We start from the raw sequence: 19,142 nt of genomic DNA on the forward strand, positions 1-19,142 counted from the left end.
AGAAGAGGAGTGACATTAAGATAGAGAGATTTGATGGAACAATAGATTTGACTAAATAAAAATGCTTATTGGAGAGTGGGTTCAGTCTCACATACAAAATTGACTTTTCAGCCTGAGAGGTCCTTGGAATTACTTTGATCTTGATCACGACTTCTGTCAATTAATGATAGAACTGCAAATGAAAAACGTACATGAATTTCCTGAAGATTAAAACCATAACCACTGGCTTTACCAAGAAGAAATGCTACACAAGAGCTCAGATTAAACTTGCTAAAGCCATTAAAGGTTATGACCAGTGTTAAGTACATCGTGATTTACATAACATTGTATTTGCATAGTTGATATAATATTGATCTAATCAATAGCCTTTAGTATTTTGTATGCATATGAATTCGTACATAAAGACTAAATGCAATCTAATTTAGAACAGTCAATGTACCTCAACTGTAGTATTTTTGCAATACAAACAATAGGTAATTTATTGAAATGACTTAGAGATTTGCTATAAATTTCCTACTCAAAACTATGATGCATTAAATACCAATCTCTCCTGGTACCAAGTCTGAGATTGTATTACTCCATGAACACTATGTCAAAAAGCGGCAACGGTTTTTCTGTTAGGTCTTGTAATTTAAGTGTTGTAGCTTGTTTAACCACATGTCCTTTCTCCCATTAGGGGAAGATGGGGCAGGAGGTGATAGGGAATAGTAATCTGGTGATAATCTTTCAGAAAATTACAAAGGGCATGCTCGTGCACTTATAATTGGTTTTCCAACTTTGATGGAACACAGACTTTCAGATTGATTCAAATGGTGAAATTTTCAGTGGCAAAGCAGCAGCACACTATGAACCTTTAACTATACAAATTCTAGCGATGATGGGGATTTCCCCCTTTGAGGGGAGTTTCAATCTGCTCTAGGGTGAAGGTGATCTCCAGTAATGGTGAGGTCGTCAAGCCAGGTAAACAGTCCAACACATTTGAAGCATTCAGATGGAAAAGTCTGCTTTTCCCTCACCTCATTCCCTGCACTGAGGCGGCTGTTCAGCAGTACCTCAGTGAAATGTCAATTACACCTCAAAATGTTTAGCTTTTCTCAAAAAACTAATAATGTCAACAGTCTGTAAGTTCAGCGACTTGTAAGATTGATCTTTGTGGGGTCCTAAACGGTATGCCATGGGAAGCACAGAACCACTGAATTACTTCTAGATTTGTTTAGCTGCGTGTGCAAAGGAATCCAGACATTGTTGCCAGTTTGAGGAGAAACTACAGCAAATGTTGAGTTTCTGGAGTAAACCTTTCATTACTACTGCAAAAATAGCATTTAAAGTTACACAATTGGAGAGAAAGCCTAAATGTACAGCCAAGCACAAATCAATAGGTGTTAGAGTGTGACACACCCACTTCAAACAAACAAGAGGCGAGGCGAGGCGAGGCGAGGCGAGGAGAGATGAAAACTCTACTGCAAATACGGTCAAGGAGTGTGGAACTCAATCTCCTGGAAGTTTCAGGATCAAAATGCCGATATACAATTGTTAACACCAATCAATATTCTGAAAACACAATTGTTGCTTCGCTGTATTCACTGCAACACTTGTACATTACCCTTGTAATTTCACATCATGAAAGGCTGTTTGTAGTAATTAATAACTGTACCATTGTATTAATGGATGTGGTCAAATAAAATTCAGTTGTGATTGCTATACCAATTCAAATCTCAAGTTTACACTGTCTCGATGCTCTCCTACAGTGGTTTCAGCATTACTATAGTTCATATCTTTTAGGTGGTATTGGTCTACACCTCATGAGTTACATTTTGCCATCTTTATTTTTTTTTACACAAAAAAGTTTGTACTAGTAATCTGGGGGTTAGTTAGCTGGACAGCTGGTTTGTGATGCCAACAGCATGAGCTAACTGCCCATACTGGCTGGAGGTCACTTTCTCAATGCTTGCCCAAGGCATTGTAACGCTCAGGTTAACCTCACCACCAGTCATTTCTCTCGAAATGAGAACAGCCCTGTGGTCCTCTGGGAGTATGGTGACTACTAGAATACATTGCGACAGAGATATAGTGTCACAAAGCACAAACATACCCTTTGGTCCAATTTGTCCATGCTGATCCAGTTTACCAAACTAAACTAGTCCCATTTGCCTGGGTATGGCCCATATCCCTCTAAAGCTCTCCTATTCATGTACCTATCCAAATGTCTTTAATGTTGTAAGTGTGCTTACATTTACCCCTTCCTCTGGCAGTTTATTCCACATATGTACCAATCTCTGCGTGAAAAAGTTGCCCCTCAGGTCCCTTTTAAATCTTTCTCCTCACCTTAAAAATATACCACTTAACTTTGAACTCCGCCACCCCGGGGTAAAAAACCTTTGCTATTCATCTTATTTATGTCCCTCATGATTTTAAGCCTCTAAGGCCACCCCTCTCCCCCCAAAATCTCCTATGCTCCAGTGAAAATTTCTAGCCTCTCCCTATAACTCAAACCATCCAGTCCTAGCAACATCCTGGTAAATCTCTCCAATTTCATGTCCTTTCTACAATTCTGGTTGCCCTGCTATATGCAGTACTCCAAAAAAAAAAAATGGCCTCACCAATATCCTGTACAACCTCAACATGGCATCCCAACTCCTATACTCAATGGTCTGAACAATGAAGGCAAGTGTGAAATACCTCCCTATCCACACAGAAGGCGTTTAACCCTTTGAAAGGTGTGTCACAGGGTGGCTATGAAACAAACCAGTGAATAAAAACAGTGTGCCATAGGATATACACCACTCTGATGGTAGCTTGTATCCAATTGAAACCTGTTCACTCATCAGCTGGCACTTGGTGACCTATGCTGGCATTACTTAAATGAGTTAGTTTTAATACTAACTATTTCAAATCCCTTCTGATCTCCTGCACCCAGTCCATAACCCTTAGATTGGCATTCCTTCAACTCTAGCTTTAAGCTTCTCAACTAACTGCTGAACCATTGGTGTTCACGCTTCACCTACTAGGAGTCCAAACTCTTCCAAATCTGCTCCTACACCGTGTTTTTCCCTACTTGTGACATCACTTCAAAAACCTACTTTGGTCAATTTTTCCATCATTTCCCATTACCTCCTTGTATGGAGGTGTCAAATTTGGTCTTTTAATGCTCCTGAAAAGAGAAGCTGGTGATTCAAGTCAGATCTTTTCCAAGAGGGGGGCGCAAAGTGCCCTGAAAACAAGTTAAACAAATAATTAGAGTTTTGGGAAAGACCAAAAAAAAAAAAATCTATATATTTGACATAGAGAGTCAAAAGATCCCCAACTATGATTTGGGCATTTTCAAACCATAGTACAGAATACTTGATAGAGTGTAAGACACTCAAATCCAATTTATTTGCTATGAATTAAAATGGAACCCATGTTTCAAAAAAATTCAGTAGACTGGAATCTCACTGTACAAAAAACTGACACTGGAAGGTTAATATTCAATGTGCAAGGTTAAACAAGAAAATAAAGTGGTCCATAAAGAGCTGAAATTAGACATGGTTGTTGAGAATTTCCAAAACACTTTTAAAAAGGAGGTACTGACCAAAAAGCATCAGACTGACAAGCACTTTCTAGAGCAAAGAGGAAAAAAATAAATTGCCCGAGGAGCAAAGCTCTCTCCTTGGTTTTACAAGTCATCCACTTAGGAGAGAAAAAAAAAGTGATTCAAATCACGTTTGGTACAATAATTGTTACAAACCGACAACAAAAGCTCGTCATTTAACACTTGAATTATTACTAAATAACGGTGTAGAGAATCTTAAAAAATGCATAACAGCATAAATTCTTGCCATGATTCAAATGAGGCCACAACTTAAACTCAAACACATGGAATAATTTTTGGTAAAAGAATAGGACTAGTCAGTCCAGAGGAAGTCAGAATGGGGGCCTGCACTTTACAACATGCCTAACATTTATACAAATCTTAAACAATGTGAATGGAGCCTCAATGGTCATGGGAACAGGTTGGTTGTTTTTGTTTTACAAAAAAAAAAGTGCCTTATGCCCATCATAAATGATAGCTGCCAAATAGTTGCCATGTGAGCAACAGAATAACTGCATAAAAACTAAATTGGGGATGTAATTTCAGAACTACTGCTCAAAGATTTTAAAAATAGTCTAATATGGACAGAATGGATGTAGATTGCAAAACAATAATGACTACACAAAATGGTTTATAACTATGTTAAATTTAAACAAACATTCGCAAAACTATTCATTAGAGTTACCCAATCTTACTAGAGTTCTGACCAAGTGAATGCAATTACATTCTTGCTGGCACTTGACTCCTCAGGGATCATGTGTCTCCCTGTAGTTTATTCAAAAGAACAAAAAAAGATAAACCTCAAATCATTACAAGCAAGCTATGACCAAGTTACAAGAATCATCCTCTTCTCAGCTGGAGGTTACATACAGATATATACATACACTGAGGAATGGGAACCTTTAATTTCTTTGCCCCCCATCAACTAACACTCAAGGTCAGAGTGGCCAACTTCAACAACCTATCTTTACCCAGTTAGAAGACAACTCAGCATAGCCAAGAGATCAAAAAGACACGATTAGATGTCTCATCCAAAGAAACAGATCTTGAAGATTTCTCAGGCTGGGAAGAAAAGAAGCATGCAATAAATATTTTAGACAAGCTGAGTATTTAATTTGTTTTAAAAGGTGAAAGCACTAGACGACCTACAAAAAGCAGATTGAGAAGAATTCTTGAAATACACAGGTACTTTATTCTGAAGAGTGCCTTCAGCCATCATCTCGCATTTCTTGCCAATCCCAGTTCACTAGTTATACAGTTTCCAATAGTTTGGTGCGAGGAGCGAGAAGCATTAAAAAAGTAGAGCGCTTTGATCATCTTGCATTTGGCTCATCATGTAGCAGCACTGGTCCATGTCCATACTAAGTTTTGCAACTGCGGCAGTTAAAATTGCAGTCATGATTTAAAGAGAAAATCAAACCAATACAAAAGTGTTAAGTCCGCCGACACCTTTTCCGTTGGCAAGCTTCAGTGTCTACTAATGAACTTTCAGAATCACTGCCCGATGAGCTGCATGCAGCCTCTTTGCCACTGCCTTCATGATTCATAGAAAGAACCCAACCCAATCGATTGCGGAGTATGCGCTTCAAACCCGGGGGTAGGGGAAGAACCTCCAATTTGTCACTGTGATCAGGTAATAGCTGTCGCAGCCTTAGGCAGCAGAGATACTGGAGAGAGGTTGGGGAGAAACGTGATCTAATCACTTTCATACTGCTCCTTGCTGCAGTTGAACAAACCATTGGAAAGAACTTCTTGTTCTGCAGCTTAGTAGCTGCGATTCCTTTGTAAAGAAAAACACTTGTTAAATATCAGCCAGACACAAGTTACCATAATACAGCAATATTTTGGAACTACTGGAAAAAGTCGTACCAAATTCAAACTGCTGAAATATAGTACAATTTGGTTTTGCTACATCAGCTAAATGCCGTGAAGAAATAAGACAATTTTAAGAAGTGTGGATGATTAAATATGGTTGATATTTTAGGAGAAAACAAAAAAAAGTGCTAACAATGACTAAAATCTATTTTAAGCAGATGAATTGCAGATACACACACACACACACACACACACACACACACACACAATCTGGAAAAGTATTTTTTCAAACCTTTCAAATTGCAAGATAACAGCAAAGGCAAACTTCCACTGCTACGACCCTGATTACTATTGTTATTTATACAATACGTAGCAAAAAAACTGAATTCCATGAAAATAAATTGTACACAGAATATTGTTTAGTCTTCAGTGCTCTGCAGGTGCACATACTATACATTGGCAGTAACAGCACTACCACAATTTACTGTATAATTAAAATAAAATTCAAAGGCTTCGTTGTTTTCAGATCTGATATAACAGGATTAAAGTTTGTCAAAAAAAAAGGCACTGCTTTAGCCAATGCACTGGACAGTCCTGGTGGTTATTTGGAATACTTAGTGGTTAGATTTCTCAGCTACTGTAGACAAATACAGAGCATCACAAGTTTGCCATGCGAGGGCAGAAAGGACTTTAAAGGACTTGCATTTAGAGGGCAGAGTTTGCAGCTTTGTTTTTAAAGCAAAGCTAAGGCCCTAAAAAAATGATCATATCTTACAAATGATATACTCTATTATTTATAAATCACCATTTTTATTTGACTTTTTTTCTTACACTTTAATTTGCAACAGTGGATCAGTATGCAAACTGATATGATCATCAGGCAATATTAAAAATTTTACAGATAACACGTGGAGCTGGAGGAACACAGCAGGCCAGGCAGCATCAGAGGAGCAGGAAAGCTGACATTTCAGGTCAGGACACTGCTCCAGAAATGGGGGAGGGGAAGGAGGCTCTGAAATAAATAGAGAGGGGGGTTGGGATGGTGATAGGTGAGTACAGGTAGGTAATGGTGGGGATTGGTCAGTAAGGTGGGAGGAGCAGATAGGTGGAAGAGAAGACGGACAGTTCAAGGAGGCGGGGATGAGAGGGAGGGTCTGGTGTTGGGATGAGGAATTTTAAAGCTAGTAAAGTCCACGCTGAGACCACTGGGTTGTAGGCTCCCAAGGTGGAATATGAGGTGCTGCTCCTCCAGTTTCCGGGTGGCATCGTTGTGACACTGGAGGAGGCCCAAGATGGACATGTCGTCCAGGGAGTGGGAGGGGAAGGTGAAGTGGTTAGCGACTGGAAGGCATTGTCGTTTGTTGTGAACAGAGCGCAGGTGCTCTACAAAGCGGTCTCCGAGCCTCCGCTTGCTCTCACCGTTGTGGCCTCCTCTACATCGGGAGCAGCGGATGCAATAGACTACATTAGCGGATATGCAGGTGAACATCTATCAGATGTGGAAGGTTTTTTTGGGGCCTGGGATGGAGGTGAGGGGGGAGGTGTGGGGGAAGGTGTAGCACTTCCTGCGGTTGTAGGGAAAGGTGCCAGGGTGGGGCTAGTGGGGAATGTGGCGCGGACGAGGGAGTTGCGGAGACAGCGGTCCCTACGGAAGGCAGACAAGGGTGGGGAGGGAAATATATCCTTCGTAGTGGGGTCGGATTGCAGGCGGCAGAAAATGATGCGTTGAATCCGGAGGTTAATGGGGTGATACGTGAGGACAAGGGGGATTCTGTCTTTGCTTTTATTGTGGGGACGGGGTGTGAGGGGTCGATCACCAAAGGGGGGTGGGGGTGGGGGGGTGTAAGTTGCGATCCTTGAAATACGAGGGCATCTGGGATGTTCAGGAGTGGAATGCCTCATCTTGGGAGCAGATGCGGAGGAATTGGGAGTAGGGGATCGCATTCTTGTAGGAAGGTGGGCGAGAGGAGATGTGGTCTAGGTAGCTGTGGCAGTCCAGGGAGACTCCCTGGATGACATGTCCATCTTGGGCCTCCTCCAGTGTCATAACGACGCCACCTGGAAACTGGAGGAGCAGCACCTCATATTCTGCCTTGGGAGCCTATAACCCAATGGTCTCAATGTGGACTTTACTAGCTTCAAGATCTCCCCACCCCCTTGTCCTGGCCCAACCTGTCCGTCTTCTCTCCCACCTATCCGCTCCTCCCACCTCACTGACCAATCCCCACCACTGCCTACCTGCACTCACCTATCACCATCCCACCTACCTTCCCCAGCCCAACCGCCCAACCACCCAAACCCACCACACCCCCGCATTTACTTAAGAGCCCCCTCCTCCCTCCCCAATTTCTGAAGAAGGGTCCAGACTCACAACGTCAGCTTTCCTGCTCCTCTGATACTGCCTGGCCTGCTGTGTTCCTCCAGCTCCACATTGTGTTATCTCAGACTCCAGCATCTGCAGTTCTTACTATCTCAATATTACTTTTTAAATTTTTCAAGGAACACTAGGCAAGATGAAAATGCCACTGGATAAAACTAGATCTTACCTATGCATTTTCTATTTTTGAAGAATGTCAGGGTACCATGCCAGGTATCCAAATGAACACCTATGATAGAGCCTTGCCCAAATCTTGTTGAGAAGTGAATCTTGGCACCTTTGTGATGTAGTACACCTACAAAACAAACGATGTATTTGTAAAAAAGGCTAAAACCTATACAAAGTCATCTGTCACATGCAAAATATACAAATAAAGGTAGATTCCTTCAAATATAAAACAAGTTCTAATGGAAAGTAAAACAAAGTTTAAAAACTTGGTGACAATTTCAGTCTTTTGTAAGACTTGGTCTATAGAGTTCCAAGATCTCTTAGTCTGAGGATCCTTTTCATAAAGATAAACTTCAAAAAATTGCACCAGTAGAAAACAGTATATGCAAAAATATTGTGCATAGTTAATCCTGTATGCACAGTAATTCAGTGTGGATTACAAGAACCATTTCACTTCGTTCTTCCAATTTGTCCCTGGTTTTGTGATCAACTTATATTTTGCTATTCCCATCCATGGTCTTACTCATGTCATTTATATATCCAAAGCACGGTGGAACAGCACCTCAAAGATTTGAGCAGTTACTGTGCTCTGCAGTAAGAGACAACCAGTCCCATTCACAGCTGATGTGCTTTCTTGGCTGGAGATGAAATGGAAAAGGCGGACAGGTTCTAAAGACTGTGCCACTGCAGCCACAATCACTGAATATACCTGGTCTACAAATGCCATGGAGATAAAAAGTAAATTGAAAGAAAAGCAAGGGCTGGCAATGTTTAAATGAAAGATCAAAATTAAGGGAAAGAGTACTTATTTTTAACTATTTCACAGGAGTGGTACCTGTATAGGAGAGCCCCCAACTATTTTCATCTTTTCCCAGTAGACTGCAAAAGGTATGACGAAATTTGTCCAGTTTGACATCAGTTGTTCCTATTCCTACCATCTAAAATAGTGCACAAAAATAAACAAATTATGACGATGCAGATAAATATTGTAGTCACTCTTGTTGGCATTGCTAATATAAAAAATTCTAAATATTGCTGCTCAGAACAGAATAGTCACTAATTTCTCTTGCAGGTTTCAGTGAAGTGATTAATAATACTTGTTTGGTGTAATATTACAATGTTTGGACTTAATACTGCCCAAGAGGATATTAGAGGAGAAGAATAGCAAATTAGCACAAGTTGGATCATTTTCCACAAGAAAGATTTTATTTCAGCTCAGAAAGATCCTAAGCTAGCCATTCAGTAATTAAACATGAAGACCAGCTTTCTGCAATGTGAAACTGTCAATGAACTAAATAAGTTCACACTCTGATCACAATCTTGCACATTAAATCGTATACATGTTCAACTTTATACCAAAATGGTTGTGTTTGACCAAATCTTCATTGCTGAATAATCAAAGCTTTCTGAATGGAGCTCAAAGAATGCAGTCGCCACATCAGTTGATTCATTAAGCTACAAGTTCGCCTTTTCAGATGCCAATGAATATGTTGCGTAATAGATCCTAGGTTGCTTAAAAAGAAGTGAGCAATAATTTCAAACTGCCGTAAAGCACAAAAATCAATTACACCACTCCTATTTCATGTGAAGCGTCATGCATTTCAGACAAGCATGTGATCCAATGAATACCGTAATAAATACTTAATCACCTCTAATGGAAAGACAGTTTACACGACTCAGCACTGATTGCATGAATAAATTTAAGAAATAAATAGCATCTTATGACCCACTTAGCCACATGTACTTAATCTCCTCCACATGGTACGGGGTTACAACTTCAATTGCAATTTGCTAATCTTCATTTAGTGAAACTAACATTATTCTACTAAGTTAGTAAACTCACTAATGGGTGAATAATACACTTTAAGTTTACTTTAATTCATTTGCTGGCTTCCTTGTTTAATCAAAAAAAAACAAGTGCAGCAACAAACAATTTACAAACCAGCCACTAGACTGCATTTAGAATTCTCTACTTTCTCCTTTTGGCCCAGAATGAGAACAAGACACATTAATACCGTAAATGGCCTCTCAGTCAGAGTTAACTGATTGATACAGATAATATACATTAAAACATTGTTCAAGATGACATTAGCCAAAAAACACAAAAAGCTTTATCTTAAAATCAGCGATCAAAGATGAGCATACGCTGTACAAAAATGAATGCACACAAAACTGTTCACTAACTCCTCAATCTCACCTTTTAAATCAAAATACCAAAAAAATTACAATTGCACAGTTTTGCGGCATCCCTCAAAATGAGGTCATTACCTTGCCTGGAAGGATCATTTCCTGCCAAGCCCACAACCACTTTCATCTGGAATGACATGGGCAGCAGATACGTGGAAACATCACCACCTGCAAGTTCTCAAAGCCATTCACCATTCTGACTCGGAAATATGTCCCAGTCCCTTCAGAATCACTAGGCTGAAATTCTGGAATTCCCTCCAAAAGTAGCACCATGGGTCTATCTACAGCATATAGACTGCAGCAGTTCAAGGTGGCAGCTCAGCACCACCTTGAAGGGCAACTAGAGATGAGCAATAAATGCTGGTCCAGCCAAAGTCCACATCCTGTGAAGAACCAACTTAAACTTCAATTCAAAAGATACACAGACAAGCCATTAGATATTTACTGTACCTACCATATCTGTACCATATACAGGCGACGTCATTTTTATTTCCCAGAAGTGCTGGCCTTCACTCATTTCCTTGTCCCCACGGATGGCTGCTGTTCCACAACTGTAATCCATGTGGAAATTTACTTCTCTGTTCTCGCAGCTCAGCAGTGTAGCTGAGGACTTGGTAGAATCATCCCACATCCACTCAAAATCTGCAGGGAGTTTTTATTAGTTTTTCAAACTCTCACCAGTCACATTATAAAACACATTTTAAACACTTGTTTACAGGAACATTTGGAAAGTTAACAGAGACAAACCAATACAAAATTTAAAGATGTCACATTTGTTTCAAGTAGTTAAGGCAGTGGAAGAGGAATATGCTTCATTCTTAAATTAACACTCCAATTATCAGAATATTCTGTCATCACCTGTTGATCAAGTTGGGAAACCTGCACTGCCTGCACCTTAACTATTAATCCTTTAAGTTGATGTCACTGTCAATACCGTAAAGCCAGAGTACATAGACTTTAACTACATCTCCTATTACATTCCAAGGCAATGAAGTGAAAAAAAGTTGGCACAATGGGCTCACCTACATCACACGATCTACCAGAAAAATGGCAGCAATTTGATGGCTATAGTCTTGCATGGTTTGGATTTCTGCTACAAAACGGTCACTAAAACAGAGGGATTAAATTTTATCAAGACCAAATCATCCACTATTCTCTCTTCAGTCCATTTGATCAATTTTAACTTAAATGCTAGATTTGAAGTACTGTTCACAATGGTACCAGGAATTCTTTAAAAAAGTGCAAACCATACGGAGAACTGCTATGCAAGCATATTGCAGCCTAATTTTCACTAAGTTGACCACTGAACCTCAAACTTGTATTTAGTACTGGGACACTGTCAGAAATGGGTACTGCAAATTATTAAATTTGCAAGTGATCTAGTTTGAAACCCTGATGCATACCATGAGGAATTTTGAAAATTTCAGGTGATAAAGCATTGCACCAGGATTAAACAATTCTATGATCCTTTAATATTAGCCCCGCACACTTAACTGCTGTCGCATCAAAGTGTTATCAAATCTCTCAAACAAAGTAATTTTTATTTATCCTTACATTCATCCTCCTCGCCACAGTGACAATCCTTCATGCGATGGAAGCTACGCATACCACCACAATACCGGGCATCACTTTGACTCGCACAGTCACAGTATGACTCCCCCGTCACAGGTAGTGCTGTTGGGATGGACGGTGGCAAGTGGAATTCTGGTTCAGAATCGGAGTCACTGTGCTTTAAGAAATGAAATAACATGTGACAAAGTTGCCAATTTCTGGGATTAAAAAGTTATTCTTTCATGATGTAGAGGCTACTTTGTTTGCAGTGTGAACTTAATTGGGAAAGGATGTGGCTTTAGAACAAGGGACTGTGGAAGATGTGGTAGTTTAAAACACAGGGAGGGCTCACTTGACAAGGTTGTCTTCAATAGTGGGTGCACACTAGCAGTTTTGCCCAGCAACAGACTGTTGATCTGTTTTTCCAACCAGGATTAGCTATGTTCCGGAATACTCAGCATGCCTAACAAATTCTTAATTGGTTCCTAGGATAGTGGCTGTGACTATATTTGCCCAATACAGCCAAAAACACCCAGACTTTGAAGGAGAAAGCAACTCCTTATTTATCAGTTCAGATGAAAATTCATAGCAGATAGTTGCTTTCTGCAAATTCCTAAAAAAAAAACAAAAAAAAAATGGGACGGGGTGAAACACCTTCAAAGACACTTATGGCACAAATCCTCAACTGGAGGGTTAGAATCTATGTTTACAACTTCATCCTCAGCCAAAAAGACTCCATACGGAACTGCAGTTAACCATTTAAACGGATTCTGTAATGCAGACTGGTGCCAGAATAGTGCTGTATTTTGCTTCTTTACCAACTATAAAAGGTGTGTGTCTGGTGTCACGTGTATGGGAATTCAAAAAAAAAAAAAACAGGTTAAAGTCAAAGTTAACTACTAGTATTTTTGTTTTGAACTAAATCCGTTTGCAATAAATAGCTGTCTTCCTGTTAAATACAAAAATCTGGTGAGTGTTCTTTGAAACCAGGTTTCAACAGTCAGGTAAACTGGGATCTTGAGATAGTTTGACTAAATCTTTACTCATTTGTGACAAATCTAGGAATAAGTGGCTTGCTTTCCAGTACACTATTCCAAGCGAGTCATGACAACAGGATATTTACTTGTTAATCCAGTATTTACTGCCCACTCCAATTAGAAATGGTGGTGGTGAGCTGCCTTCTTGAACTCTAGTCTATGTGGCATAGGTACACTAGTTTTGATACTGTATAGTTAGATCTTCCTGTAAGTTTTTTACAATAGCAAAATTGAGGATTAGATAAACAATAAAATTTGTCTTTATACATTTAAAACTACATTATAAATTGAAAATAGCCCCCACAAATGCCTCATTTATTATTTTGGTGCTAACAAGAAAATACAGCCAAGGTCAGCAAAAACAACTTTTCCAAGAAAGAGACTTTTGAAAGCTGATACAAGGCTCCAGTTATTATTTAGTTGCAAAAACTAACTACATTAACTCAAGCACTGCGACAGAAGGAGCAAAGATTTGCACTTTATTGCAGGAATATTTGGCCAGCTCTTGTGCACCAATAATAAAGAAATTGAATGTAGACTCTCCCAACTTGGAGCCTAATAAAACTTGGGTAAGTTGATCAGAGTCTACACCGGTGGGGGAAAGGCATAAAGAAGAATTGTGCTCAATTTCACCAGGTAACATCTTCCGCCCCCCCCACTGAGTCATGCCCAATATATTAGAAAATCAGAACAAATAAATTTGGGACTTTACCATGATAATAAAGCATATTCTGAAAATTTAGCAGAGAAAAAAAAAGCAAAGCCTACTAAAGATACTGGAAATTCAGGGGAGAAAAACCAATCAGTACAGGCTGGAATAATCCAAATCAGAGAGAGTACCTATGCAGAGAAACAGTTAGCAATGTCAGGTCAGTTACCCTGGATTAGCTTCAAGTGGTGGCTGCAGCAGCAGTGGCAAGAAACATTAATTGTATGCACTAAAAATATGCCTGATTAGAGTATTCCTAGAATTTGGTTGCCCAGAATTTACCAAATTGTTTTTAAGTGGTGGGCTACAATATAAAGATGATAAAAAAATCTAAGTGAAACAGAGAGACTAAATTTTCAGTTTTTAGTGCAAGTTTGGGCCAGATACTGCCTTTATTTGGTGGTGCAAACGCTAAATATAAAAATAGCTATAGAAGCTATTATAGAACTATTACTGCAAAGATTTATTAAAAAAAAGTGCTATTGAACTTGGAAATAAGCTTCTCACCGTTGAGAACAACTGCATGCTCAGTTTTAAGCAACTGAACTCAGAAGCAAGCCCCTTATTGTGCACTTGACGTTATCAATTGCTAATACTTTAATGTACTTATCCTGTGTAAGGTAAACCTAAATTTAGTCCATATAGAAAGTGAATTTTAAAAGGAGAACGTCTGTTGGTCAGCAAATAGTAGACTATTAGGTCAGAGACTAACAGATAGGGATTTGTGTCGGTACTGGGTTAATTACAACTGGCTTCAGCTAAGAGGGATCTCACATTTGGCAGGAAATTGACTATATGATTTTACTCATCTGCAGACTACTCAGTCTGTAAAACAGGTTAGCAGCAATGCAATATTTTGTATTATTACCTACCTGACCATCTGAGTCATAGCCAGGGCCAGGACCAACTGATCCATCAGGCATCACTACAGCTGCAGCATCAGTATCTCGAATACCGCTGTACACATACCGCCAGGCACGATTATTTCTGGTACGACGAGACATGGTGTCCATAAAACCTGCAGCACAGGAATATTTGTACAAAAAAAAAAGTCAGCAAATAAAGAGGACAGCTTTAAAAAAAAAACTGACTTAAGAACATTAGCCAATTCTTAAAAATCTCTCCCCAATTAAGTTTTTTTGACAGTATACTCAATCTGCAGATTTTTAGGAGATAACTAAAACCTAAAGTTGTTAATTTGCATAATACCCTCCATGTTTAAAACAGGTGCCACAAAACCCAACTGCTGTAAAAATAGCAGAGGTGTACAATGAGCCTAAATGGACAAGCCAGATTCCTGAATAAAACCTGGCTTGATTAATCATGTTTCAATTTTAGTTGGTTACCATGGCAGTTAAATCACTGAACATACTTCACGAGAATGCCAAGTGTTGTTGAAAAGAACACTTTGCTATAGGAAACAAAAACTAAGTGTATGAGCAAGTCAATGAAAAACTTTCAAACAGCAAAAAGCAAAGCAGAAGAATTTTCAGTCTTTCAGTAGCACAATGGGAATTTAAAAACCTGGCTCTTGACAAAAAGCTTTCTCCATAAGATTCTGATCTCTCCATTAAAGCCTTGAGTGATAATTAAATTATTTCCATGTATTTGCATCTCATATTAGCTGATCTTGTCTCACAGACAATGAAGCTCACTGGTTACTTCCCTGGGCCTCTACTTTCAGGCCCATTAACTAATCTTACTGCAGCCTCCGTGGGTAACAACGACTTGCACCCTTTGAAATAGCTCCAGAGGCCAGTATCCCATCACCAAGTCACACTTTATTTACATGTACATAGTATTTGACACTGGTCCAGCTTCCTCAGAGCCAGCTCTCAGTGAGCAGAACCTCTGGCACTCCTGCTTATTCGGTCAGTCAAGGCTCCCTAATTGGGGCTGTCAACCTGGTCCAATCAAGGATCTCAAAGGTTCATCTGGCTGACATCTTTACAATCAATCAATCATTATCTCTCCCGCTTTGAGTCTGGGGACATAGGCTGGTTCTTTTATCTTGTAACCTCTCCCGGGTGCTTTTGCACTGGGTCCGGTTCCTTCAACTCAGCCTCTGATACAAGTGGCGTACCCCATCTCTTGCGTGCAGAGCGCTTGGGAAGAAATTCATCCTCTTCTTCAGGCGGTAAAGGCATTGAGTTGAGGGTATGACATCTGTGTCCATCTCAGACTCAGAGGTTTCTTCGATGCTAGATACTGGGGTGGGGGGTTGTGGAATGGAAAGAAGAATCCACAGGTTCCAACAGCCTTTCTGGCTGTTCCGAGGGACCGACGTTTTGCTCCTGCCCCGTTTGCAGGATTGCAGCTTTGATATGGTCCACGTGGTTGTTCAGGACCACCTCACTTATCTGAACTTTAAGTCATAGGACCTGACCTTGCATCAACTATGCCTCTTAACCCTGCAGGGCCATCTCTGTGGGTCCCGCACCGAACTCTGTCCCCTGAACTAAAAACTTTCTCTCTTGCTTAGAGAAGTCTTGACTCCAGTACTGGCATTTCTGATGCCATTACACTGCCCCACCCACCACCCAACCCAGGTCCTGGAACATCACATTTAAACCTGGTGCGGGGTCATCTCCCCATTAGTGACTCTGATGGAGCTACCTCTGTTAGTTGTTGCATGAGGGGTGGTCTGATAATCAAATAGGAACTGGGACAGTTTGGTAGAGTGAAACTGTGTGCTTTTTCTTCAAGCCTGTCTTCAAAGTTTAGACTGCTCTTTCTGCCATACCATCCTTTGTCCATTATTCTGGAGCTGTCCTTAAGCAAGGATTACCATTCAACTTCAGGAAATATTCAAATTTCCTGCTTGTAAACGATGGCCTGTTGTCGGTGACCAACACTTCTGGAAGCCCACGTATTGTGAAAGATGCTTGCAGGTTTACTATTGCCATCTGTGTTTGATGAATGAACTGTTACGCATGTCCAACTACTTTGCAAGGGTATCCACAATGGCTACAAACATTAAGCCGATGAAAGAGCCGACATGCGAATCGGGTCCAGTGTTTATCTGAAGGGGAGGGAGCTGCTGGCAGTAATTTTTCCACCACCCCCCCACCCATTGTTGGGGATCTGGGCACTGCCCCACCACAGCCATGTCTGCGTCCAAACCTGGTTGCCAGACATCTTCATTTCGAGTATCCCTGGTGAAGTTCAGCAAGCATCTGACAGCAACCTTTGCTCAAGGAAATCACCCTGGCTCTCCAAAATAACATGCTGTCCTCTATGGTGATCTGGTCTCTCCAGGTCCAGAAAGGTTTCAATTCTGGTTATAGCTTTTTGGCTTCCCCTAATCACCAACAGGTGTTTTAGTTTTGTCAGGACTGGAACTGTTTGTCCACAGTCTGATATGGTCAGCGGTGACCAGAAGTGCCCAGAAAGTTTAAAACCAGAACAGACTCTTCCAGTGGCAGCATTACCACCGGAAATAGCTCAAGGTATCCAAATTTGTTACTTGGCCTCCCAGTGTTCAAACTTGCAACTGTACACACTTAGAATGACAACCTGATGCTGAATTTGACTTGAAGCTATAGGCAGCACAGCCTTGACCCGAGTAGCCCTAACAGGGGTTTGTGGTCTGTTACTACTACAAATTTACATCTTCAAGTGGAACTTTCTCACACGAAAGAGAAGGAAAGTTTGGTGGTCATCTATCTGGGCGTATTTGCGCTCTGCATTAGCCGAAGTCCGGGGAAACAGAGTATTGAGGGTTCCTCTCCATTGGGCCGCCTAATGAGCTGACACTACCCTGATAGTGCATGGGGAGGCATCGCATGTCAACACCAGATCCCTCTTTGAATCAGTGTGACAACCCCTTAGACAATGATTGCTGCTTCTTCACTTTCCAAAAGGCTCTCTCTTGGCTACAAGACCATTTCCAAGCCGGACCCTTTTCCGGCAGATGTATGGGTGCCAGGATGGAGGCCAGGTTATGCGTGAACCTTTCGTAATAATTCACCAGCCCAAAAGGAAAGACCTAAACTCCAGTACAGACATGGGAGCCAGGGCACTTTTAATCACCCTCACTATCTTCCAACGAGTGTAACAGGGTCTTGTTGACTCTGTAGCCCAAGTAGGTCACTTGAGGTGCCTGGAACATAGATATTTCTCCAAGATGGGACAAATGTAAGAATTACATCCAAATTCTATTTTTCGGTCTTCCCTGTTATTACCATGTCATCCAGATAAATGGGGACCTGGGGCAGACCTTGTAGAGCGTTCTCCACTATCTGCTGAAAAATTGCACAGGCTAAAAATAGCTCGAATGGCAGCCTCGTACTGTACAAACCCTTATAGTATAATCAACTGTAGTATACTTCTGGGAATCCTCATTAACTGCAGTTGCAGGTATGCATGGCTCATGCCCAGTTTCGTGATGGACAGTCCCCCTACCAGCTGTGCATAATAAATCCTCTATGCTAAGGGTTGAGTGTTTATCCAGCTCCAAGGAGTTTGTCATTTATTTAAAACCCCACTGACCCAATCGGTACAACCAGTACTACCCATTCTACAATGTGGACTGACTATTCCTTTGCTTTCCAACCTCTGATTTCTGCCTCTACTTTTGCATGCAAGGCAGATAGCACAGAGCAGGCCTTGCAGAATCATGGAATTGCTTCCTGGTCAACATGCAAAGTGGCCTTGGCTCCTTTGATAGTCCCTAGACCTTCCTGAAAAACTTCCAGGTATTTGCACAAGTGAAGTCCTAGTTTGTCTCGGTCATTTTCTGATTGAGAGATTCACTTAGTGCTATTCAAACACTTTTGCCCCAGATTTGGGCCCCATGCTTTTCACTACAAATCAGTGGTAATTGAACCAGCTGCTTCTCATGGAGAGCAGAACAAAAGTTGTATCCTTAATCTGTAAAGGCTCCCTGGTGTGGGTTCTTCATCTGCTGACATCTTGTGCAATTCTAAGGGTTGGAAGCCACAGCGAATTTTGTTAAAGACTGGTTCTGCAATCACTAACACAGCTGTGCTGGTATCCACCTCCATTAGAACCACGTGATTGTTTACCCACACATTTTTGATTGGTTCTGATTTGGATGTCACTAAGCAATTTAATTGTTCCAAACCAGATGCAGGGAGACTTTCCAGGATTACACTCTTCCAGATATCAGCCTGTTAAGATCTTACTCCGTTTAGAGGTCTAGTGGGACTCCTTTGCTGTCGAGTCTGCATACCAGCAGCAACAACAGTGGCATGCTGGCCCTGATCCTGAAGAAAATTTTAACCATTTAGCCAAGACTTCGATGTGTTTTGGGGTTTTGCTGCTCACTGACCTAGAGTTGCTCTGATCAGGGTATGTCCTCACTGAGGCTATGCAATTGCCTTCAGAGTGGTGTGTCCCAAGCTCAGTCAGACTGGCAATGATGTCCACTTCCATCAGAATACCCTGCAACTCAGTACGCCACTTGCTGCATTTTCCAATGTTAAAGCCAGTAACAATACTCATTTGAAGTCCATGTGGGCTTTGGCTAGTTGTTTTTGCATGGTTAATCATTAATCTCACATCAGCCTCTCATTAAAGGGTGAAACCAAAGTCACATGCCTCTTCCAATTATCTTCACCTAGTCAAAAACCAACACAGATTTCTCCTGGTTCTTGAATTGCTGAGCAAAACCAGTAGTATCTCAGTCTTTGAGGTGGCCGGGGTTTGGGAGGGTGGCGGTCATGCTATTCCTTAACTAAATCTGTTAACTCTTGGAAGACTTGA

The 19,142-nt window shown here is 40.9% G+C and overlaps 1 protein-coding gene across 7 annotated transcripts in view; it reads right to left on the minus strand.

Moving 5' to 3' along the window:
* Nucleotides 1-4,662: 4,662 nt before the first annotated feature.
* LOC109918422 (SPRY domain-containing SOCS box protein 3) overlaps nucleotides 4,663-19,142 on the minus strand; it is a 32,513-nt gene continuing 18,033 nt past the window's right edge. For 5 of the 7 annotated variants that reach the window (XM_048609937.1, XM_020518350.2, XM_048609938.1 and 2 more), the window contains exons 3-8: nucleotides 14,288-14,433; nucleotides 11,673-11,847; nucleotides 10,573-10,760; nucleotides 8,767-8,869; nucleotides 7,933-8,058; nucleotides 4,663-5,351 (exon numbers count right to left, since the gene is read on the minus strand). In XM_048609937.1, the coding sequence (XP_048465894.1) occupies nucleotides 5,005-5,351; nucleotides 7,933-8,058; nucleotides 8,767-8,869; nucleotides 10,573-10,760; nucleotides 11,673-11,847; nucleotides 14,288-14,428 (1,080 nt within the window). In that variant the 5' untranslated portion in view covers nucleotides 14,429-14,433 and the 3' untranslated portion in view covers nucleotides 4,663-5,004. The remainder of the gene's footprint in view (nucleotides 5,352-7,932; nucleotides 8,059-8,766; nucleotides 8,870-10,572; nucleotides 10,761-11,672; nucleotides 11,848-14,287; nucleotides 14,434-19,142) is intronic. The other 2 variants (XM_048609939.1, XM_048609940.1) reach the window with 1 other exon arrangement.

Source organism: Rhincodon typus, chromosome 21, assembly GCF_021869965.1.
Source record: "Rhincodon typus isolate 14 chromosome 21, sRhiTyp1.1, whole genome shotgun sequence".
NCBI lineage: Eukaryota > Metazoa > Chordata > Chondrichthyes > Orectolobiformes > Rhincodontidae > Rhincodon > Rhincodon typus.